This window comes from Argopecten irradians, chromosome 16 (genome assembly GCF_041381155.1).
Source record: "Argopecten irradians isolate NY chromosome 16, Ai_NY, whole genome shotgun sequence".
NCBI classification, from domain to species: domain Eukaryota; kingdom Metazoa; phylum Mollusca; class Bivalvia; order Pectinida; family Pectinidae; genus Argopecten; species Argopecten irradians.
The window spans coordinates 12,029,318-12,055,605 of NC_091149.1; the positions used below are offsets into that span (position 1 = coordinate 12,029,318).

A 26,288-nucleotide genomic window follows, 5' to 3' on the forward strand; every position below is an offset into this window, starting at 1 on the left:
CCTCTGGTAACATTTCGTTTTGATACTATTTATTTCTACATATTCGACATTGTTTTTTGTTTTTGTTGTTGTTGTTTTTTTCCTTTTTTATTTTATATATCCTCACTCGTTTTAATCATTTAGACTTAATTTCCTTAATTGTACATTAGCGATATTAAGAATTTGTGATGATGTTGTGGCCAAATTTCAAAACCATCCTACTTTGTATTGAATATATCGTCATTTATTATAGACCACCAAATTTCCACCCTGGTGCCTCTATGTAGGTTAGGGTAAAGAGGGAAAATGTGTATTTAATTTATGACTACGTGTGGGATGGATAAACAACTTATTTCGCAAAATTTAGACAATGACAATTTTGAAAATGTTGTCATAGAAAATGTTTATTAATATTCTTTCCATTTACTTTGTACAATATCATCACATATGCCGATGCTATTAACGAAAGAAGAGTCATTGAAAAAAACATTGAAATATATAACATATGTATGAGGATAAGTGTCAAAAATAATGTGCTAAAGACAACACACCTATCGAAGGCCAAAGGTGTTTTCTCTTGCCTTTTCTCTATCAACTAGAGACTATACGACAAACAGACCTATTCCATTTGGGAAGGTGAACACAGCGGTGGAAAAATAGCATGTCTCTTGACTGTAATTTGTTCTTGAACAATTGATCATTGTGCTGACATGAAGTTCAAGTTGTTTTCATTGCTTAATGAAAAATAAAAATAATTATAATTCTGACATTGATGTGAATAATAAAGAAAAAAATGGTTAATAAATCTAACCAAACTGACTTGTAAGTTATATATGTTCTGATTTGTCTGGGTATTATTTAAATGAATATTACAATCAATGCTGAAATTGTCAGATACCATAGCAACGAACAAAATAGAAGTTGTCTCCCTTACCTTGTCTGTCTGGAGTTGCAGAAACTGAAACATTTGGCCATAGTAACATAGACGTTCAGTACACTGCTTTTTCTTTTTGTTTCTGTACCACAAACAAAATGTCAGTAACGTCATACTTTACTGTATCCAAAACGTTCAGTTAATGTGCAGATCCTTTATTTGAATCTAGTATCACAAAAAGCCGTTCTTCTTAGCATCGAAAATTGAATTGATCTTCTCAATCTATTATTAATCTAGTATAGATATATGATTTTTCTAACCGTACACTGCATATCATAATCGAAATACCATTGTTACAGTTTAACAAGGACTGTATTTTATGTTAACCGTTGGTCAACAGTTTTTCTTTTTGTAATCTGGCATTTGTTAACCTAGCTATAATTTGTTCTCTGTAGCAGATATTGATTTTCCAATGTTTATTTTTTTATTTATGTTTTTATTTTTTTTTAATTTTTTTTTATTATTATTTTATTTATTCATCGTTTTACTTTTTGTTTTGTTTTTATTTCGTTTTCATTAACATCCATTCGTTTTGCTGGTGTACCTACATATATGTGTTTATGGTTGATATAGTTTGCATTCATGCAAAGACACCATGCTCCTGAAAATATTTCAGTTTATTGTAAGCAGTCTATTTGTGTTAACGATTTTTTCCAGTATCATTCACCATACCTACATGTGTTATATAACGTAGATTATTCAGAGACGGAGCGCTCAAGAATATATGTTTCATCACACATATATATGCATGTGTCTATATCTGTCCAAAGTATATGTGATATTGTCTACACACGCACGAATATTACGAATTTATATTCAATTAATCGTGCCAACTGTTTACACCCGAGTAGTGGAGTGTTCAGCAGATGCTAGCTAAATTAATTCATATGGTGTCTGATTTCATTCAATATGTGAACCTAAACATTACCTAAATGTGTGGACAATTATATTACAGCACTCACGTGACTGCTTATACGAACGCACCTATTTATCAAATACCGGAAGTCAGCTATTTTAATGGCGCGATGAATGTAATTATGACTCTACGAGGCTTTGATCTTTCTTTTTCGCACGAAAGGAAATTACTCATTCGTGAAAAAGAATCATCTTCATATCTATAAGCTTAGGTAGTATGTCTCTATGAATACGTCGTTATTTCTTACACTTTTGTTACCGCTTGAATTAAACAAAATGAAATATTGTGTTGAAGGAAGGATGGGTAATAGGGAGGTAATTATGTGGATAATAATCCTCATCAGACACTTCTCTGTTCGTCATTACTGAACCAAAGCACTACAGAACGCGTTTATCTACTGTGAAAAGGAAAACGACCAACACAATATAGTGGGTATTGATACCATGCAGTCGGATTGAACCGAGAGAAGAACACGTACACCCCCCCCCCCCCAAAAAAAAAAGAAATAAATAAAAATAAAAAAGAAAAAGAAAAGAAGAAAAAAACCACTACAATATCATTTAGTTTATGAAAACAAGAAGTTCCTTTTGGCTTCATAAATTCTACTACAATCCTTAACATGCAGTAGAAATGCAATGGTAATGTAAGTTGGTAATGGTAAAATTTTCGCTTACAATAAAACGAACATATCATGATAGTTTTCATCATGTTAAGTAATCTGACGACTTATTGTCATGGATGTTCGCAAGTTGATGATGGTTGATATCCAGTATGCCTTGTATGCATACACCGAGTGCCCTCCCTCGTATAGTTTATTTGTAGGAATCGTCTAGTAGCTCTAGCCATACGCCTTCTAGATATACGAGGCAGTGTGCTGCAGTGTGATAGCACATATAAACTTGTTTTGTGGAGAAAAGCCTCAATAACATGATTTCGACTTATTTGTAAATAAGTTGACCAGGATGGGAAAAAGTTTTGTTAGGCACGAGATTTATCCATAGTCAGATTGACGAAGACCTGTCCTGTGAGAGTGAAGTGTGCTGCATTTTGATAGGAAAATAATATACATATGAACCAATCCCGCAATACAATTGACAATTACCATTACTAGACAGCTACAACCCTCTATCCCCAACGTTACATTTCTTGATGGACTATACGATATCATATGAAATGTTCTTGTTGTCGTAATTTTGGGTGTCAAAGTATTTTATAGGTAGAACATTTGTTTTTATCAATGTAATAAAGTCAATTTGTCCACACGGGGGGAATTAGAAATTATATACAGTATATTTAAAGATGTTCGATGGCAGATATTCATTGATGTGTGTTGAGAACAAAATGGCAATTTACCGGTTAAACCAATTATGCTAAATGTTATGTTTAATGATCAAGGTCAGTAATCATATGGAGATATTCTTCATGTGATGTGGAGTGATACCCTACTGTTGTCTTATGATGTGATGAGTCATCTGTTGTCACATCCTGACTGTCGTTAATTATCCAGATTGGTCCCAGATGATGTCAGAGCAGGTTGTTGTTGCCTGACGTACATGAACCACGGTTCTTTTCCGTGAGGTTCCGGAGAAGTGGACGTATGTAGAAATCATTCATTTACACATTATATTTTCAAAGTAGATTATCCTGTCAACGAAAAATTGCTTCGTGAATTTGCGACTCGCATTTCGGTCCTATTCTTTCTGCAAATGTTGCGCCCACCTGATCTAATATAATTTACTGCAGTTGAGCCGAACATGACCCCCGTATGATCTTTACAATAAACTGAACAATATACAGGTTCTATCTTTGGTCATATACATCAATGAAAACAAAACAACAAACGATACTTTTACATAACAAAATTTATATAAAAGTGGATGAAATATATATACATCGATAACAGGAAGCGAGAATAAATATCAGTGCGCGTGTCTGCATGACCTCTGACCGTGAGGTACGGTGGTGAGTAATTTACAAAGTACAGTTTGACCTTCAACAATAACACTGTACATTTAAATCTACAACATGAAACATGAAAAGTGCGCAACCGCACTAAGCACTAGTTTTAAAAGTTTACTGGAGAAGTACACAATGTTTTCCGCCAGAATTACATGTATATTGAAAATAAATTATAATTATGCGTAAAATCCTATTTAAAATGGTAAAACTACCAGTCAAGTGCTCTATATATTCTTTACGTTTACTCTCATCCGTTATAACAGTTGCCAACAACAATACAAATTGATCCACTAACAAAATCAATTGCATATCACGTGCACGGGGTTACACGTGCAATGAATCACGGGTTAACACACGTGATCAGAATTTCCGGTTAAAAACGGAAGCACCAGAAATCATCGTCGATTCATCAACATTGTCTTTTTGCGTTGATTTCGAATTGCATAGAAAAAATGTCTCCTTTGTGGTAAACATTTTTACACGAAATATATCCACGATTTCTGTTCATATATCAACCGAATCTTCCAGTGTTATATCTATAACTACATATGCATTATAATATATTGTTCTGATCCATAGAATCATTTTTTTGCATTTGTATTTTTAGAACTGTTACATAATAACTGCCAAGCGAAGCCACAATGCTTCGCGCACAGTTTTTCGCGCCTGATCTATGGTGTTCAGTCCCGTTCTGATACCAATAACCATTAAATCTGGGAATGCCCCATTCGCAAATGTTGATATCCATTCCTCAAACATTACAGTGTGAAGCCCTTATCTTGTAAGACGTAAATTGACCGACTAACACTTCATTGTATAAAATACCACTATATCCGTTTTCAATATGTTTATGTGACTTTACCAGAACAGCGGTCTTTGTTTGTCTTACAATGTTCTTCTGGCTTCCTCCCTCCACAAACAGATCACTTATTCGAACACACATGCCATGTTTTCTTTACAGACACGTGTGCAAATCAAACATTTTTTCCAACACGCTTGCCTCGGTTCTGTTACAGACACGTATGTCTGATTTTCGTCCGTGTACAGGTTTCACATTTAACTTGACAACACCATTGAAAAATGCAGCTACATCTTTCTCGGACAGTGTAGCTCTCCGAATCGAACCCCCGTCCACAACACATCAAGTCGCACCCGTCTATACCAATAGACGTAGCATTGCACTCTCGGTTTTGTGTTCCTGGAAATCCAATACTATCATCACGCTCACAAAATAACGGTGAGGTCTCGAAATAAACCAGGTCCCTCCTTCCCGGCTTTTTAAGGTTCGGATTCGTCGGTACAAACTTGAACCTTCGCCTCCTCTTTTTCCTTCCACCGCCATTGTTGGCTGCAATCAAATAAAAACAGATATTAATTGTCGCAGATCAATGTACTTATATTAACCCTCCTACTACACTATGAGTATTAATATGAGCGAGATAGATTTTGACTAACCGGCGATTTTGTACAGACTTATTCAAAGGATGAAAACCCTTCTGAACAATGCATGCAAGTAAACGATGAACGTGGACGTGAATGTTATTAATAATTTAGCAAGTTTAAAGTAAGTGAAATTATTTTTTTTCAGTAATATGGAAGCAAAGAAGACCTTAACAGAGTACAACATTTGGATGTGTAATTAAAAACCTTCACATTTTCACGTGTTAAGCATGCAGTGATGATGATACAAAGGATATAGAAAATGGAGTAAGCAATGAGATAAGTAAGATGATTGAGGAGAAACGATAAACAGAAACTTTAAGAGACGATAATTGTTTCGGGACATAATAAAAATCAAAGTGACCACCCTTATAATACTCATTATTTATATTATGCAACATAAAACTGTTTTCTGTGTTGCTTTATCGTTGATTTGATTTTGGTTTCGATGGCAGTCTCGTTATTCTCTCTGGATTTCGTATTTTTCTCTCCTGCTGTTAAACCTCGATCTAACCTTTGTAATTGGAGTGTTTTTTCAGTTGTTGATAACACCTACATCGCTAACGTTTATTTTTGAAGGCACTTATTTGAGAAAGGACATAAAGACATGAGATGAGCTGGTATGAAAAACAAAAATGTTCCTTGTAGAGAGAAAGTGGAGAATATCTAAAACATGGAGTGTGATTGGGTTTCATCTCCCGTAGGTTCGTCTAAAGGAATACGTTTATGACTGCTGTCAATAATCAATACTAACCTGAGTTATCTGCACTTCCGGCGTTACCTACAATTGGATAGCGATGGTAAAATGAGTGACAACACGGCAACACAAAAACAGTGCAAAATGAAAGTGAAAGTAGGCTGATAACACGTGACACCAGGTTAACATTGCGGGATGAGGTCAAAACAGTTGGGTTGGGAACTAATGATATTAGGTTATAAAAACAGTGACCTCAGATACTATTTATATCTGAAGCAAAGATGACGTCTCCGTAAAGCCAGTGATGTGAAATTAACACTCGTAACACTTTTGCATTATTTTAACGACACAAAACAAAGGGGTTTCACATAACATTGCATAATATTAAAAAGCATTTAAATGATTATGGTGATGCTGATGCTGATGATATTGACGATGGTGTTGGTGATAGTAATGATAGTGATGGAGAATTTCGGTGTCTGTGTTACAATGATGATGTTGTGTTATGGTAACTGAATGATAAGGACGCTTTGGTCTACTCACCAGAAACAACCTGTGACGCCCCGTCAAACCTATCCTTGAGTAGGAAGCCGACCTTTCGGAAGGTAGGGAGTCTCATCCAGCAGGTTTGGATGGTACAGCTACCCGACATACCGTGACATTTACACTCTTGCTCCATGTTCTTGGACACGTGCTGCAAACAACAGAAAAGTCATGGATACAACAAAAGTTAACTGGGACGATTTCTTAAATATTAAGTATTTCCGTTAAAATATCTATCCATTCCCATATTATTGATATGTGAAAGCAACGTCATTCTCGCAAAATGATGACGTATCAGTTTTCATAAGGCAGAAAACTTATTTAGAAGTGTACAATATATCATATAGTTATAGGTTTTTCGACGTTTCCATAATATTTAATATTGAAAATCAAAATGTGAAAAATGAAAATTTCCTATATATTTCATTATAGTTTGTGGTGGGGTTTCATCGACTTCTTTACTTTATTTTCCATACTATGGTTTTATTTTATTATAACAACAAATGATATGTGGTTGTGTCCGAAAGTTCACAATGAAGGTTATAAAATAAATGAAAATGAACCAATTCATTTATTAATTGTATTTATTAACAGCATGAAACCAAATAAGGAATAAATGCATGACTCTTCATCGCTTAAAATATGTGAAATCAAATAAAATAGAACCCCTTCATAAATAATTCGCTGGAATAGAGATTTTTAAGCTATGGAGATTATAACACTTTTATCTTTACTTTACGTTGAGAGTAAACTACGATATATGCCTTATAACTCCAACACATTAAATTCAATCGCTTAAATTCAATCTACAAAATTTTCAAAATTTTTGAAATCATTGATGGACAATTTTTCAATACGCTGTTGTTTCAGCCAATCAGAAGTGACGTTACAAACGCCAATTTCACTTTGTCCTTTGATAAAGTAACTGTTTTAGCCAATGAAAGCCTTCGGTACACACAAGATTAAATTATTAGCGTAAACTTGTTGTACACACAAAAAACGATATATTAGGTATCCGCTAGGAAAGGTTGTTTATCATTAAGTTGATGTTGATATATCTAAATGTAAATATAACCATGAGCAGGCATTTTATTCACAACAAGTAGAAATGTAAATAAAACTTTCACACAAAACACTTAACGGGGAAAAGAAATGTGCCCTATTGTGCGTCCATTTCAGGCCATCATCGCTTCAGTATATAAACCACTAAAATGTAGAACAGGGGTAATGCCTTAAGGAGACCGCTCCCTCTTTCCACAAGTTTCCCTCTCAACCAGAACTTTTAATTGAAATAACGTTTTATATGCATTTACACTATCGCTAAGCAATCTCAGTATATTGCGAGAGTTATATATTCTTATTGAGTTTAAAGTCGAATTTGTAGTCGGAAATGTTTTCAATGATTTTACTTATATAGAAATTTGTGAGACCCATTAGTCATGAAATAAAAAAATATTATCGATGTGTTCTTGTCAAGATAACACTTGTATACACTTAGTCATTTTGACGTAGGGTTTTTTCATGTAAATCACTTTAAGTGAAATTATGCGTGAATGAATTCCACGTGAGTGTTATACTTTCCCTTTTTATAGCAATATTTGTAAATCCTTATAAGTAATAATACTATATACCATGTATGCTCTCTTTAGTCAATTGACTGTCTCTTTTTAATCACATGTTAACAGTTTACAGCCATTTATTTCTTCAAATCCAACATTTTAACATACTTATAAAGTTCTTATTCTTTGTTCCAACATTTTAACATACTTATAAAGTTCTTATTCTTTGTTTGTAAAGTGGCAATTAATCTGAAATAATGTATTTTATTACATTTTCGCAGTGAAATATTAGGTTTTGTGGTGAAAATATAAGTGATTTTCGCACTTAAAAAATATCAATATTTCCATCACTCTTCATATCATGAAATAAAACTGGCATTCATCAAGAAACAAGGAATGTCCTCTATTTATCACCATAAAATTGTGATCACTGCTTTTAGTTGACAAATACGGTGGGGTGATAGTTCTAAATTCGACAATATCGTCTATTTCAAGAAACTATGTAAAGCAAACTGGCTAAAAGGATGAATGGTAAGACTTTTGAGATATTTACAAAATAAATCACAATGAATCTTAAATGAATCTCTGTTTAGTTTAGAATGAATTTCAACTTTTGGTTTCATCATATAAACGTGTATTCAAATCAATCCTTAGATAATTCAAAACAGTTTTTCCACAAAAAATATTTAAGGCGTGGCTGTGCTCAAAAATTATATGAATGAAAGGATTAACTAAATTTGCTGATGATATTTTTGATATCTTCATCGCCGACGGAGCATAAATGATACTCATCATTTGAACAATATTTGGTGTTTTATCGTATATATATATATCTAATTTACACACAAAATAACACAAAATAATTTATTTTGCTTTTGGTGCATGCGCAATCAGTACTTCATTCCATATAGGACAATTTTTCGGGGTGCAATTAATTATTTTAATATGTTTATCTTGAAGTAACATTAGAAGTTCAAACTTTTCAATGGTGGTAATGGTGTAAAGTAAGTAACTTTTGTATCAGAAGAAAATATTCAATCGCCTGCTCCTGTTTTAAGTTTTCATTATCAAAATTCGTTGTTAGATTTCATATACGACGGATAGTGCTTATTCTCCTCAATTCCACCTCTGTCAATGTATCGAATTCTGAAGGAATTAAGATCCTTTTGATGGTTAGAGATGTTTGTTTAAATTTTATAAGGAATTCCAGCAATACTGATTACTATATTCTGTTAGTCATCGGGTACTAGTAAATAAGTATGTTTAACTTACCACCCTTCCAGCCTCGTTGTTATGGAGATTCATCATATACCGGAAGTCACGTCCTTTTTCTAAAACGTCTACAAATTTTCTGGAGAATTTATGTCCGAAATTGGCATTGTCACTACAACCTCCCCACTCCCAGTTTTTAGTCCCGCGAGGTTCTTTGAGTTGGTAGTCGCACGTGCACGTATACACACTCCCTTCCGAACATGCACGCGCAATAGAATGAGTTACAGCAGCACTGGTAATGGCATATATAAAAGATGTTTCCCGGCAACCTGTAAAAAAATACAACAGTTTAGTCATTACCGCTCCAAAATACGCAAATTGTAACAAAAAGCAATTTAACAAAAACGCACACAAACAGCAACCTGAAAATGATATTACTAAATTGTTTTATTTTTGATAAGAGTAAACAAATCACTCTGTCTACTTCTACCTAAATTGTAGCATACCTATTGAAAGCACAAATAACCACAAAAGACATGGATTAAAGATGTTCCATCGCCGACAAAGCATAAACGATACCCATTATGTGACCAATAACTGATGTATAACCATGTTTAAATTTGTCTTATCAACACAAAAATGCATATAAGATAATTCATTTTGCGTTTATTATATGAACAATCAGTACTTTATTCCATATAGGGCATACTGTCATTGAATTTTTCGGGATACAATTAATAAATTTTAATATGTTTATCTTGAAGTAGAATTAGAAGCTCAAACTTTTCAATGGTGGTAATGGTGTAAAGTAAGTAACTTTTGTAACTGAAGAAAAATACTAATTCTCCTGATCCTGTTTTTGATGGAAAATAAACATTTGTCGGCGGTGGAGCATCTTTAACTTATAAAAAACGATTATGTTGTTTATTCTATTATATCTGTCATTTTTGCGTGAAGTATAAATACAGTTTAGTTATTACATCATTCGTAATCCATTTTAATTTTGCGAAATATATATTTTTGTAAAAATAATAATGTCACTTTGCAGATTATTGAACAACCCACTGCGAGCTGATTTAGTGTGAACATTTTATATAATACATATGTAAATCAATATAGTATGTTTACCTAAAAATACGATTAATATTTTCAATGTATAGCTACATATAAACATGTTTACTAACAAATAATGTTAATATTTATTTTTCATCAGTATTGCCATATACACGTGTTTACTCCACATAAATAAGTTTATTTTTTATTGAAGCTCTTTATGTATGTTTACATTCAAATAGATCAATATTTTGTATTAACTTTCGATGCATATACATGTTTACCCGCAACAAAGTTAATTTGTTACGCTCTACGTGATAACCACACACAATTTTTATGATTTTGATTTCTTTGTTCGATATCTGGACTCAAAGATAAATCTCACATTTTTTTCATTATGATAACCCTATATACATGTTTAACAACACATACGACTCATTCTACGATATTGAGTTGTCTATGAAGTCAAACCACTCTGTAATGCCTACCTAGACAGTGTGAGGTTATCGTGTAAATCACCCCTGGTCATCAGATTCAGTGATAAAATACCTGGTCAAGACTGTCCTGGTCAGTGTATATGAACTTTGTATGGGGTAGGCCGTGTAAGGCACCGGAGTGAAAAGTCATACTTTTTTATTGTTATCGATTTATATGGCCACTTAAATAGCTAATAAACTTCCCATTTAGCGAGAACTGGCTGATTGAGTTGCCAACACAAATTACTACCCGGGTATCCCTCACCATATACACGTAGAGTCCGACATTCCTTTTGTGGTCACCAAACCGATGAAGGAAGACTCGGGTACATACGAAATGTAAAGTTGTGCTACTTCTAAATGTCTATGGTATCCAGCTTCATATATGTAGAAGAAATCCCCAGCAAATGGCAATTAATTATTCCATTTATTTAATATCAAATTCGAATTAGTTGATTTGCAGATTTTGAAAAACATGAGCCTTAACCAGATTAGCTTAAGCAAACGATTAGCAATTGCTATAGAGTTTATCTCATTATATAAACATATTATATTTTTCTCCCTTTGATTTAAACATTTATTTCGATAAGTATGTCACGATTTATTTTTTGTCACGATTTCGCTATTTTTTATCACGAATTATAACCTGTTTTCTCAATATTTTTTTATAATTTTAACTTCCCAGTACTTTTATTAAGACTTCGCTACGATAATGTAATTTGCAAAAAACACGCTAATTGCGTCTTTTTTCCATTCGTATTGCGAAATGAACTCGACATCATCAATGTCATCATATACGTAATCTCATCGTTACTCAATCCTCAATTGTCGCCCCTTTTAAATTAACATCAACAATTCTTTGTACTTGGATATATCCCTCATCATTATCATCAATATCCCAATGTCAACCATACACACGGCATCAATGTAATTTTTCAGTCATATTCGTTTTTACATTCTTATTAAAATTTGCCAGTTTTTTTCATTGTATCACATATTTTTTATAAAGACATCATAATCTCTATGTACTATGTTAGAATGTATTTCCAGAAAACACCTGTCCTCCGAATATTTTCAGATTTTCACAGCGAACTATCGAGCTCACAGGTGTTACAATTAGCTTTCTGTCAGACGGGCTATTATCACAATCGAGTACAGCCCAGGGCTATGGATCTATGATTGATTTAACATTTTCTGGTCGCTTTACCTATCAATTTATTTTTTGCTGTTCAGGTATGCAAACAGCAGTTAAGAATGTGAGAACATATATTTCTGTACAGACTTGTTTATCGGACGTGAAATCTACTCAATTGGAGGCAAGGAGAGATACATGTATTTAAATGGCATCTATTTTACCACCTTCGCTTTCTTATCGGTTTCGAAATCTAAAGTTAATATTCTGGAACAAGCAAATCTATACAGCACAACGTATATTACTATAGATGAGTTTCATTTATATTTAAAGTGCGTCTGAGAATTCAATGATGTAGAATTAATGTTAAGAGACATAAATCTATATATCTGGAGATTTACATTTATCTTGTTATTCCCATTGAACCTCAACCTATGAGATCTTCATCATTTCTCGATGTAATCTCGATGTGTTAGCCCTACTGACTCAATGTATGTGTACCACCATTAGTGGTATATTCATTTTATCTCGACTAATTTCTGTATGATAAATTGAGGTGAAAACTTCAGTATATCCTCTAACCTCTACAAATACAGTCAAGGGAAATAAGTATTCGTCACTGTCGATATCTCCTATATATCTCATAAATGTTCACATTTATTCGTCATTTAGTCGCTCTGACTATTTTTTAAGTTCTGATTATAAAACTGTCCATCCCGATGATGACGTATACGATGTTTACTTCAACAAAATGACAATAAATCCTGTCACTTTGTTTTCAAGAAAATAACAATTACCTGAGACCAAAACTTTGGACTACATTTTAATAAGGATACAGGGGGAAATGACGGCTTAAATGTTTAAATATGTGAATTAAAATTAGTTTAACAAAACTAATGCAGAGGACAATTTTGATAATGTCGTCATAGAAATTAATAGTTAATTTATTTCTATGTGTATAAATTCAAAATGTAAGAAATAAATGAAAGATGGACAAAAATGTTTCAAATATATAGTAAACAAACAGTAGTTATAGATACTGATGTCTTTTGACAGTATATATACTAGTACTAATCATTCTAAAATTGAATTGTCAAATGTAGCTGTAGGGTCAGAAGGAATACATGAGTAAGATTTCCATCATCTCCCTTTGATCCAATCCTTTGACACCTGATTTGTTAGAGTAAGGTTTAATCTGCACCGAAGATTTACTATTTTTAGTATCCTTCGGCTAACCGCAACGCATCTATTTTTTTAAAACCATTCATAAATTGCATTATCATCGGAAGTATTCTGTGATATCATAGAAATAAATCTTTATTTTGTTTAGTTCACTTCCGAAAATTATTTTAAACTGCAATAGCATCAGACGCCTTCATTCAATTTGAGACAACCTCTCCCACCACAAAAACCTTCACCTTTACAATTATCACTTTCGAAAATAACTAAATAAAATAATGATTGTTTGAATTCATTTTTCTATGACTCGTTAATTATAGTTTACGTCACAATGAATCAAAGCACAAATTAGCAAAATATTTTTAGAACCTTTCAACAATTGATCATTGTTTTTTTTCCTAAAAATATACCTAATTAGTAATATCATCCTATAAAAAGCAGCAGCGAAATGAGCTATTACTATTATTGATGTCATACTTTTACCTATGCCATGACTAGTTTACAATTAGGGATATGTATATGATAGTAAATAAAAATCATTAGAATATAACAACAATACCTATTGATAGATTTGTAAATATTGACATTGCTCCTCTTTTAAAAAAAGGTATTATCAGTAGTCCTGTATATGTATATGTTAGTCGTGACAATACAACACAATAACGTAAACATCATTATAGTGAGTATTACGTACACTGATGTTTAGATATCAGGGAAAACAATAATTTACCCAGCAAAAAAACCCAGATCGCTTTGTAGGATAAGACCCTATGAAGACGTATGTAACGTGTTGATTGGGCTGTCAGTATGACGGGTGGAGGGGTGATCAGACAAACCGTATCCTGTCACACAGGCTTTTCAAGAGCCGCTTTTGATCCCGAGTCATATTACACATAGTCTATCTTCATGGTCGCTCAGACAAATATTTCTGGTGTGTGTCTAAACCGGAACAATTCTTATACATAGGCATTTGGATATATAGAAATGTACCTATTAAACATATTGCCTTATTGATAATTAAAGACATATAGACATTCGGACCTATCACAAATATTGCATTATTCATAACAAGATAAAAGAAATATACCCTCTATGTTTATATCTGAAATGTGTTCGTTCAGTTTGTAAACAGTATTGCTACTTTTCGTACGACAATTATTAATAATATTTCAATAATTTCTCATTTGTAACTATATTCTATATTAGAAGAGGACTAAGATAGACCTATTGAAATGTTCACATCTCTTTATCTATTGCATATTTTGAACTTATAGCTATATTCTAAACGTAACAGTGATTGTGGATTCATATTTCGGGATATAATGTCGGTGCCATATATGCAAATTCATATTTGCGCCACCATATTCATCATAGACATAATTAACCAGAAAAGGGCTTTAATTAATTCACTATATGAATCCGTTAATCTTTACTGTGATAAAGGGTCCCAACAAATCTTCAAACAAATTCATTTGTTAGTTTTTGGCCTGTTTTCGAGTAAGTTTGAGTGGCTATAACGATATTCACCACACCAGTTTTACTTACTTTTGGGAAATTACTTTGTGAATACAATTCATTGCCAACGACAAAAGGAAAAGTAATCAGGGGTCAGGTGTAGCAACCACGTCTGTTAGCGTCACAAAGGCCGAGTTCACTCTCGCATTGTATTAGTGAACTCTCCCTTTATACAATATGATTTAGATTCTTTTTTGAGATAAATGTTGCATTTGAAAACAAAAGACATTCGATAATAAGGACATTATAAAGTTCAATTTTTCCATCAGTTTGGAAATTCAGATGATATTGTATGATGGACTCTTGACATGAACCAATAAAAAATCGATTAAGAAACAACAAAACAATACACAACATCTTATTATAGTTGATAACATATATTTACGGTATATTATGGGATGTATCAGTGCGGCCCTCTGCACGCGCTCTGTCCTGGATGACCCGAGTTGAGCGATTAGACGGACATTCCCTGATAGGGGCACTTCGATGACCCTACTAGGGCGTTATGATAAGACCTTCTAAATCAGATGGTGACTACCTTCGTGAAACACTTATTTTTCCTCCTATCATCAGACCGTTGATGGACCACTTTATGGAAGTTTTAAATGTGACTTAAACATCCCCTGTGTTTCTGTAGAATGTATTAGCCTGGTACAGAGGTAGGTATTACCTCGGTATGTCGTGAATATCCTCAGTCTATTTAATGATACTAATTACTGCGCTACAGTGATTTACAGCGGTGTAACTACGGGGTACCTGCCTAAATACCCAAACAACAACTAAATTATCCCCTCCACCCGAATTGACGGGTTCCAGAATGATACTGGTGACTAAATAAAACCACGATAAACACTGGGATATAGCCCGTGTACCTGTTATTGTAATTGTAATTGATTTAGACAGTCATTACTAACGCTAATTAACCTCTAAGTCATTGTCTATCAAACATTCTACAATAATGAACAGACCAGGATCGTGTAATGGCTCTATAGCACGACAAATCACGGGCTAAGCCACCCGTAAGTTGGTACGGAAAACACCGGGTAAAGACGGCCACGTATCAATGGGAAATCTATTCAGCACCTGTCATTGTAATGAAATTTCAGGAAACAAGACGTGCTATGAGTAATACCGGGTACTTTATAGATAAATATATAGCAATACTTAAGTGCAGATGTTTGTTCAATAACACTATAAATGCGATATTCCTTTTGTAGACGTTATTGTTGCTTTCTTGGTTTTCATTGGGATCAAGAATACCGTATAGCCGGGTATGTTCATTGGTCATTTTTTGTTCACGATTTGCATTAGAAATGAGAAAATCAATTGAATCTTAGCGGATAAAACACTTTGCACTTTGGCAATAAGGATATACATAATTCATCAATATCTCCATTTTCATGGCAATTTTTTTTCCTTTTTTTTCTATTTTTTTTTTTTTTTTTGCGTGCTTCGACATTTTAGCTCAAAATCACGGAAAAATCAACCCTATGAAAATAACCAACCATACATATGGTTCTGTGGTGATTGTTTTATAGAACTACATAAAAATAATCTGATACCTCAAACACGAAAGAAAGAAAATTCATACATGAAAAGTAATATGCTTTCAAACCAGATCAGAAGAGTTTCAAAGTTACCAGAGGAAGGACGTTACATATGTTTGCATATATCTAGCAAAATTTGATCTTTCTATATAACAGGAAGAAGGGAATATCATACCACGAAATTTTCATACAAATGATTATGTTTTAACCAACGGAAACAAAACTTTTCAAAAATGTATGATATCAATGTGATAATTATAAAATTTCTACGCAGCAACATCCCCATCGATACACTATTTAATGGTGTGATGATTCTATTATTAAGTACATATTTCAAACATTAATGAAATCTTAATAGAAAATAACCTCTAATAGTAAAATTAAGGGTATGATTGATGTTGATATTTCAGGTTAGTGATAAATTGCCTTCTTTCCTCATACTTCATGCCCCTTTTTCAACACAAAGCATCAAGCAAAATAAAATGAAACTATTTGATAATCTTCTATATCAACTTGTTTCGCAATCGATGTAAAATAAATAAAGTGTATTTATAAATGAAAATAGCATGAAACTATTTGATGATCTTTGATCAAAGACAATGTTCATAGATTATGTCACATTTAGCTTTTAAGAAATTATTGGGATCAAAGCAGATGAGTGCAGCTTACATATTTCTAGCAGGGCTGTATCAACCGAGGACAAGCATTATTGGAATAGTTTATGAATGGAGTGTTTGGTGTCCTAGGGTATCCTACACAGAATTAGCACAAAAGTCACCGAGAAAACAAACTCACAGATAGATAAGGCACTTTTCGTTCAACAGATGGCTGATGACATCACCAGAAAGTCGTAATTATTTTATACATGTCAGGAACTATTGCTATCTGGTCATATACCCGTTCAAGAAGGATTTCCCCTGGTAAGTTTTATATGATGTCCCTCGGCGAAGAATTCACAGAAATTATATTAAAATATAAACTGATCATGGATGATTTGACATATAAATAGTTGCATGCAAATGTATGTACTAGTATTGTCTTCACATGCTACAGGCTTATCTCATTAGATTACGCTTATTGTTCCAGATGTATTAAAAATAATGATTTTAAAATTCTTATCTTTGAATAAGATGATATTATTTTGTGTGAGTTCGACATGATTATGTTATTATCAGTGTTATATTATTTTTGTATTACTTTGTAAAAAAATCCAAAAAGCATAGACTTAAATAATATTTATCTAAATAGGAAATATCTTTTTAAATGCTATATTTCCTATTAAATTATTTCAAATTCGTCATCGTTTTAAACACCATTACTTTTGTATATTGATTACAGTATAACATCATCAGAAGTTTCAATCATAGAAAACATCGTTACGATAATTACTGCAAATATCATATTTTTTCCTTTATTAATATACAAAATAATTATGAAATTAAAATATTTTCATAATTTTATTCACGGTTTTTGTTTCGAAAAGCATTATTCTCAATGTTCATACAAAAACATGTCGTTTATGTAACATTTGATATCACCGAAATATTATGCGTATAATCATCTTGACTACTTGCAAAGAGTTACATTGTAATTGATCGTCCTATCTTAGATTTTCTGTGGTATTTTTCATAAACATCACCCCAACATTTCATTTATCTAAATATTTTGACATTTTCGGAATACATTATTAATTATATATTCGTTATCTTACAAGTTCAAATCGTTTTTCATTTGATATTTTCCAATCACCATTATACTTGTTTTCAACGTTTATCTCTTAAGATTGTGTGTATGTTGAATTTTAAATTAAATAAAAAATACATATCATTTATCTACTTGAGATTGTATGTAGGTTGAATTGTAAAATATATAATAAATGCATAGCATTTATCTCCTTTAGATTGTATGTAGGTTGACTTGTAAAATATATAATAGTTACATATAATTTATCTCCTTTAGATTATTCATCTGTTGTATTGATTTCTACGAAGATATCTTTATTATGAATATCCTAACTTCACTACGAGTGACTATCAGCCCTATGTTGATAAATAGATAACCATGGTAACAACGTTTATGTGGCATACATAGGATTCCTTCGTGAGTTCCATCTCTAGAAAATCCCTAAAGCTAGATTATAGACCCTCACTCTAAACCCACACTGGATACTAACAGCTTACTGAGTCTTGTTAATGTTTAAAAAACAATTACACACACTTTACAATATTAATTTCCTAATGCGGGGTTTGTATTCCTGCTCATGTAGACGATATTTACGTCGTTATCTCCCTTCTCCGAGGGATTACGGGACATAGTCTCCACGACTGAACGTTCCAGCAGACAGACAGTTCCTTAAACATCACTAAACATTGTAATTACGTAAGATGTTAGGTCATGTTCATCGGCAGGACGAGCACGAGGAGATAAAACAATAACTTAATCGTCTACCATCACCAGTTGAGATTCTGCCAAATAACTTGCCGATGTTACTCTCAACTATTAACTGTGCCAATTTGTGGAATGATGGTTTTATTGCGAGGCTGATATTGTTGTTACATAACATGTTATCGTTGACAGTTATCATCTCAGATTGAACAGATATAACATGTTATCACCGACCATTATTTATCTCAGATTGAACAAATATAACATGTTATCATTGATCTCATTTATCTCAGATTGAACATATATAACATTTTATCATTGATCTTATTTATTTCAGCTTGAACAAATATAACATGTTATCATTGAACCATTGTTTATCTCATTTTGAACAAATATAACATGTTACCATTGATCTTATTTATCTCAGATTGAACACAATTGAACAGATATAATATGTTATCAATGACCATTATTTACTTCAAATTGAACAGATATAACACGCTATCATTGAAAAAATTAATATATTATGCTTTGGTAGCATGTTCTACCTAACAATCATTGGTAGTTCTATTGCACACATATATCGTTTCGTCTAACATCGTTTAACATGTTGCTAATACAATAGGCTTGTTTTTCCTCTAACCAATGGTGATCTAACTAGTTGTAAGGTTTTCACAACGCATTACCAATGTCTTCCACCTATTGGTACACGCAAAGCAAGTTCGAAACACAAGCTAGGGTGTTGCAACGTACGATCTGTACGTCGGTGGTTTTTACCGGGAACTCTGATTCTCCACACCTTCTTCACATGACAAGCCTATTGAATAGTCCGGACTGTTGATAGAATGGTAAACAACCCATGAGATAAACTATCAGTCAATAAATGAGCCCCGAGGCCGTTAGGCCGATGACAGGTGCAGGCGATAGAAATTTGTCAGATTAAACATTAATGCGCTGAAAGGTAACTTGCTGTTGTCTGAATTAACAAGAGGAAGTTAATTGCCGGTAAATATTACACCACATAACGTCTATGAATTGTTTATACACCCTACATTCACAATGCACGTAAAGCTCATGTACCATAACCGAATTCATATTACTGAAAATGGAATCATCCAAGTGTTTAATACTGGGTCTGTTTTCTCTTTGTGTCTCAGCATATCAATTTATCCCTATTTAGTGATTATTGTTTGGATCGGAAACCCGATAATACAATATTTAACTTACTGAGCTATCAGTATGCCGTCGACAGATAAGCTCCTTTGATGCCGGGCAAGCGTTCTACAGATAAACTAATTACAACAGTGGTGTATGTTTTACTTGAATTCTGAAGTGATAAACACTGGCCACCTAGCTCAAGCCTACAATTGGATAATTATCCCACCTTGACTTCACAATGTGTAGAAACAATTTACAAAAAGGTAAAATCCACTCGATTATAGCCTCAATGCTACGTTCGATACATGTGACGGGTAGATCTCCAGAATGGTTTATAAATTAAACCACCAGAATGATTACAACTTGGGTATTGTCAGGCCGCAGGGCGACTCCTTTACACCTGGTGTGTGGTCCACTACAATTTCCAGGCTTAACCAGACTAAATGGGAGCTTCCTCATTAGGGACTGTTGAACCCAAGGCAGGTTAACTTAGGGGAGAATACCAATAACTCAACTACAGTAAGACATACCGGACGTACCACCATATCTCTCTCAGTAAAGATCGACACACTGTTATTCGTGTAACACGTGGTTAAGTGAGGCAATCTTCCCTTTGATTCAAGAGAGATCAGTAAAGAGTGATAATGTATTTTGAAGCATGTGTTGTCCTAAGGAATGTTTATCACACGTCCTTTTGAAAGCCAAGGTCACTAAAAGACGAGACATCCAAACAAGGCAAAAGGAAACTGAAGTTCCCGGACACAGTCACCGCCCAACGATTAGTCTTGGCATTTAATGAAAAAAATGGTAGACATAAGAGAAACATAGATCTCTCGGTCCATATGTGGAGCACTTTTAGTTGGTAGCAACACTTTTAGACCTAGCACTCGCCCACCACATTTTAACCACAGTTACTTGGTAACATCACTTTTAGACCTACCACTCATCCACCACAATTCAACCACCGTTACTTGGTAGCAACACTTTTAGACATACCACTCGCCCACCACAATTTAACCATTCTCCCTCAAACTAATGGGTTCCACTGACGAACTGCTAATAAAATTCAATGTCAGATCCATTCAGTCACACTGAAAATGAAGAGTTAGGGAAACACCAGACAAAATAACCACTCGGCCACCGGGGCCAAGCGGTAGACGATTAAGAATGTAATACACATTTACCATTAAGCTACCCCAACGCCTTCACATACTTTGTAAAACTCATAGTTGATAGTTTGATGATGAGAAGACATGTGATCCTTATCCCGTGATTTGTGAGTTGTCAAATTTGGCCTGTAACGACAGATGGGGATAACTCGATTTGTAAAGGTAAAATACTGTCTTCTACAAAGTAATAAAGACACGTAAACAGATAGAGACAATTTATGAGCATGATAACGCCCGCAAATAGGGTGGCGATCGGTACTATAGGGACGGTAGGCCAACATACGGCTATTGGATTGACTATATCAGCTTTGATTTAAGCACCAAACATCCATTTAGGGTGTTTTGTTCACCTCGCGTCAATCCGGAATGTTTAAGTGAAAGTAAAGATTTCCTTTTCGTTGGTCTAAGTCCGCGTGTGTGTGGTCTATGCATTGACATATCTTGACATAGGCGAAGGTCTCAAAAGTTTTGAGGAGGTGCAAGAACCGCCGTTCTAACCATGAGGATCGCACAAAAGAACGAAAATATGGTTATTAGCACATTTAAAGAAAATAGTTATGGTACCCATATATTATGTTTCTTATATACCTGATTTAAACAAAGATTTAGGTATGAAAACATACATATTTTCTATTGTCATTTCAAACATCTTAACCATTCTAAGCCTTCGGCAACCTGTGTCTCCATTATATCAGGTTTTGATAAATGTTAATAAAGAAAAACATTCCGTGTAACTGTCTGGATGTACCCACAAACTCTCTGTAACTGTCTAGATGTACCCACAAACTCTCTGTAACTGTCTAGATGTACCACAAATTCTCTGTAATTGTCTAGATGTACCACAAACTCTCTGTAACTGTCTAGATGTACCACAAATTCTCTGTAACTGTCTAGATGTACCACAAACTCTCTGTAACTGTCTAGATGTACCACAAACTCTCTGTAACTGTCTAGATGTACCACAAACTCTCTGTGAATGTATAGATGTACCACAAACTCTCTGTAACTGTCTAGATGTACCACAAATTCTCTGTAACTCTCTATATGTACCACAAACTCTCTGTAACTGTATGGATGTAACACAAATTCTCTGTAATTGTTTAGATGCACCACAAATTCTCTGTAACTGTCTAGATGTACCCACAAATTCTCTGTAACTGTCTAGATATACCACAAATTCTCTGTAATTGTTTAGATGTACCACAAACTCTCTGTAACTGTATGGATGTACCACAAATTCTCTGTAACTGTCTATATGTACCACAAACTCTCTGTAACTGTCTAGATGTACCACAAACTCTCTGTAACTGTCTAGATGTACCGCAAACTCTCTGTAATTGTCTAGATGTACCACAAACTATCTGTAACTGTATAGATGTACCACAAACTATCTGTAACTGTATAGATGTACCACAAACTCTCTGTAACTGTACAGATAACCACAAACTCTCTGTAACTGTACAGATAACCACAAACTCTCTGTAACTGTCTAGATGTACCACAAATTCTCTGTAACTGTCTAGATGTATCACAAACTCTCTGTAACTGTTTAGATGTACCACAAACTCTCTGTAACTGTCTAGATGTACCACAAACTCTCTGTAACTGTCTAGATGTACCACAAATTCTCTGTAACTGTCTAGATGTACCACAAATTCTCTGTAACTGCCTAGATGTACAACAAATTCTCTGTGACTGTATATATACCCAAAACTCTCTGCATCTGTAGAGACACCCACAAATTCTCTGTAACTGCCTAGAAGTACCACAAATTCTCTGTAACTGTCTAAATGTACCACAAATTCTCTGTAACTGTCTAGATATACCACAAATTCTCTGTACCGTTTAGATGTACCACAAATTCTCTGTAACTGTATAGATACCCACAAACTCTCTGTAACTGCCTAGATGTACCACAAATTCTCTGTAACTGTCTAGATGTACCACAAATTCTCTGTGACTGTATAGATACCCACAAACTCTCTGTAACTGTATAGATACCCACAAACTCTCTGTAACTGTATAGATACCCACAAACTCTCTGTAACTGTCTAGATGAACCACAAACTCTCTGTAACTGTCTAGATGTACCCACAAACTCTCTGTAACTGTCTAGATGTACCCACAAACATTCTGTAACTGTCTAGATACCTACAAACTCTCCTTACTGTATAGATCAGATACCCACAAATATCTGTTACTGTATACATACCCACAAACTCTCTGTAATGGTACAGATAACCACAAACTCTCTGTAACTGTACAGATACACACAAACTCTCTGTAACTGTATAAATACTCACAAACTCTATGTAACTGTATAGATACCCAAAAATTCTCTATAACTGTATATATACTAACAAACTCTGTTTACCTGTATAGATACCCACAAACTTACTTTAACTCTATGTAGAGATACCCACAACTCACCACCTGTCATTTAAGTTATATGGCTCTAAGTGTTAAAGTGCAAGTCATGTCTGAGTATCAGATAACATATCATAGCATCCCAATCAATAATCGCCACTTCTCCTAACTAACACTCCATTAACAGACTAAATTTATTACGAGATTTGATACTTAATTTCTGTGCGTTTTTTTCTAGTCACTTTGAAATGAAGAGCATTAGTTGTCGATAACGGACGGTTACATGTAGTCGGATGTAATCGACAAGATAAATTGCTAATAATGTATTAAAATTCAGGTGACAAAATCAAATGTATTTTAAAATGGCATTGTTAAAATCTTGATATTCTATCGCACCCATATAACCTCGTGTTTGACAAAGATGTTTTTTCTTAATTGATGGATTTAATCATTTGTATCCAATATGATAACCGGCCATTTTATTGCGCCTGTACCATGTGTGAGCTGAATAAATGTTCGTCATGCTTGACTTGTGACGTCACACAAAACCCATTAGTGCAATCAACCGGAACTTGTCGCGCTTTCCTCGTGTAAACGCTGGTATGCTTGGCGGTTTTGTCTTAGTATCGCTATCGAAAGATTAAAGCTGACCTAATAGAACCAGATCGATCCTGATAAGGAAAATTTGAAATAAACTGAACAAAATGATGTTTATTTCTACAAATCGTATAACAGAAATCTAGCTGATTAAAATAGTGATATGTTTCTACAAGATAACCAGTCTCCGTTTTTAACTCGTGCAGGAAGCCATGCGTTCGCCACTATAGCAGCCATACGTGCAAATATATTTCAATTTTAATTTCTATTTTTTTTCCATTTCTAAAGTAATAACCTTCGCTATAGTTTATTAACTCCAGTAATTTTCTCAGGAATGTTCCAAAATGACTGTACCAGCGTGTGAAGGATTTGAATATTTCATAGGCCTAAACACCATTTATCAATAACACTAGCAATCTAAAATTCATAAAATATTGGGAATGTGGTGCAATAAAACTAAGATAACAAATATGATTTCGATGCAGATGTATATACATATATGCCATAAGATCAGATCAGATACCAATATGAAATTAATATATCTATTAAACCAACACTTTCCACAACTAAATATTGCTTACAATTAACAAACAAAATGTTAAATTCTATCGAAGTGTCAGAGCCCAGTTTCATGAATGCTTCTTAGATTTAACAATTAACTTAAAATTTTCCATTCGGAGCCATGGCTTTAAAAAAAAGCTACATAGCTTAAGATATTTCGTTGACTTATGCAATGCTTTCCGTGGAGATTTTTAAGTTTAGGAATTCCTTAAAGTTAAGTAATGTTCATGAAATCGGACCCTGGTCAATCAAACCTTACGTTTGCTAACAACTAGGACGAAATAAATCAAGCTAAAATCAAACGTATGTATTGACTAAATTTTGTCTTAATGTTGGAAATAACCAGTTTTAATCTAATCATTGTTTATAACCTGCATAGGATAATTCTAACGCAACAGCGACATCAAATTATTTACCCCGGACAAGGATATCCGAAATTTTACCGGTGTGAGATTTTTCTCTCATTCTAGAGAAAAGACAAGCTACACGAGATCATTGCACGTGCCCATGTAGGGTAAGAGAAAAAGAATCATTCACCGGCTCTTTGGGTGAGGCAGGATATCTCAACCCTCGGAATAATATTCTTAAGCTGTCGAACATTTTTCAAAGCCTAGTGTTTTACAACTTTGAAAAGAATCTTACCCCTCGGGTTGAGATCCTTCTGTCTCAGCCCAACCCAAAGAGGGTGTGTACAATTCTTTTAGGCTGTGCGAGTTTGTTTGGAGTCCTATTCACACCCAGGAAGAATTTGTTTCAAACCGAAAACTTCATATGTTAAGTTATTAAAACTGGACATTTTATCGTTAGTGTCACAACCGAGTATTTTTACTGATTATGATACCAATCAATAAAATTAATGTGTCAGACATATAATGATATTAAATGAGTGACTCACCAGTTACATGTTCAAACTATTAACATTATTTAATAGTTCACAATGTAAAAAAAAAAGTTTTATTATCATGCATTAGATCCAATAAACGTCCAAAATATGCGAAATGTTTTGAGTAACTTGAAAAAAACAAAAATGGACAAATAATATGATGAATATAGGTGACGGAACATCTGTGTAAGTGATGAATAAGTAGCCTCCGTAATACACACCCATATAACACCCGTGTAATAACAGTGCGGTTTATGATTGCTTATGAAACTGCGTCATTATCGCAATGAACTCTAATTATTCCCAGTCGCGGGACAGTTGGTTTGCTGACCCGTGTTACTTAGGCCTTACCTATACACATAATTTTGCAGGTGCAGATTGCTGTGTTGATGTCTTTTACGGGTATATTGGTGTAAATTGCACAGTGGAATCGCAATATCATCACAGTTTCTACATTCTTACCTGCACTTAAATCTGTAATTTTGAAATAATTTTCGTTTTTGGAGAGGTATTGTTGATGTCAACAATGGGTAGTATATTGTGGCATTAATTGAGGTGATGTATGATAAGCCATGTGTAGAGGTGGGAAAACTGGATGCCAGGATGATACAGTTGTGTATCACTCCTTTTTAGAATTTAATATATTACACAGCTGATAGATCCAGCCTAATTTCTGGACACAAACTGAAGTCGAAAACAGACATAAGTCAACATATGTGGCATATGGTATACAGGAAAATCATGAACATAAGTAACATTTATAAAAATGATATGTCTTAACGATGAAAGAAAGCATTATAATTTTGATTCAATAAAGAAAATTTATGAAAACTTGTATAATAGTTTAATTTCATTTCTTCTTTTACTAGTTTTAGGCAACTTTAGTCCTTAGACTTCTGACGTCCAGTGAGAAAAACGAAAATACAATGTTAAGCCAAACATCATACTATCGAATTAAAGCACATAACCTACTACTTGCGATTTTTCTTATATGCAAAACATCTATTATAAATATTTTCAAGTTAAT

General features: G+C 33.8%; 1 protein-coding gene across 3 annotated transcripts in view; it reads right to left on the bottom strand.

Moving 5' to 3' along the window:
* Positions 1–3,692: 3,692 nt before the first annotated feature.
* The window catches only part of LOC138310239 (protein Wnt-1-like), a 43,245-nt gene continuing 20,649 nt past the window's right edge, over positions 3,693–26,288 (bottom strand). For 2 of the 3 annotated variants that reach the window (XM_069251361.1, XM_069251363.1), the window contains exons 3-6: positions 9,300–9,568; positions 6,469–6,619; positions 5,983–6,009; positions 3,693–5,136 (exon numbers count right to left, since the gene is read on the bottom strand). In XM_069251361.1, coding sequence (XP_069107462.1) covers positions 4,799–5,136; positions 5,983–6,009; positions 6,469–6,619; positions 9,300–9,568 — 785 coding nt within the window. In that variant the 3' untranslated portion in view covers positions 3,693–4,798. The remainder of the gene's footprint in view (positions 5,137–5,982; positions 6,010–6,468; positions 6,620–9,299; positions 9,569–26,288) is intronic. The other variant, XM_069251362.1, reaches the window with a different exon arrangement.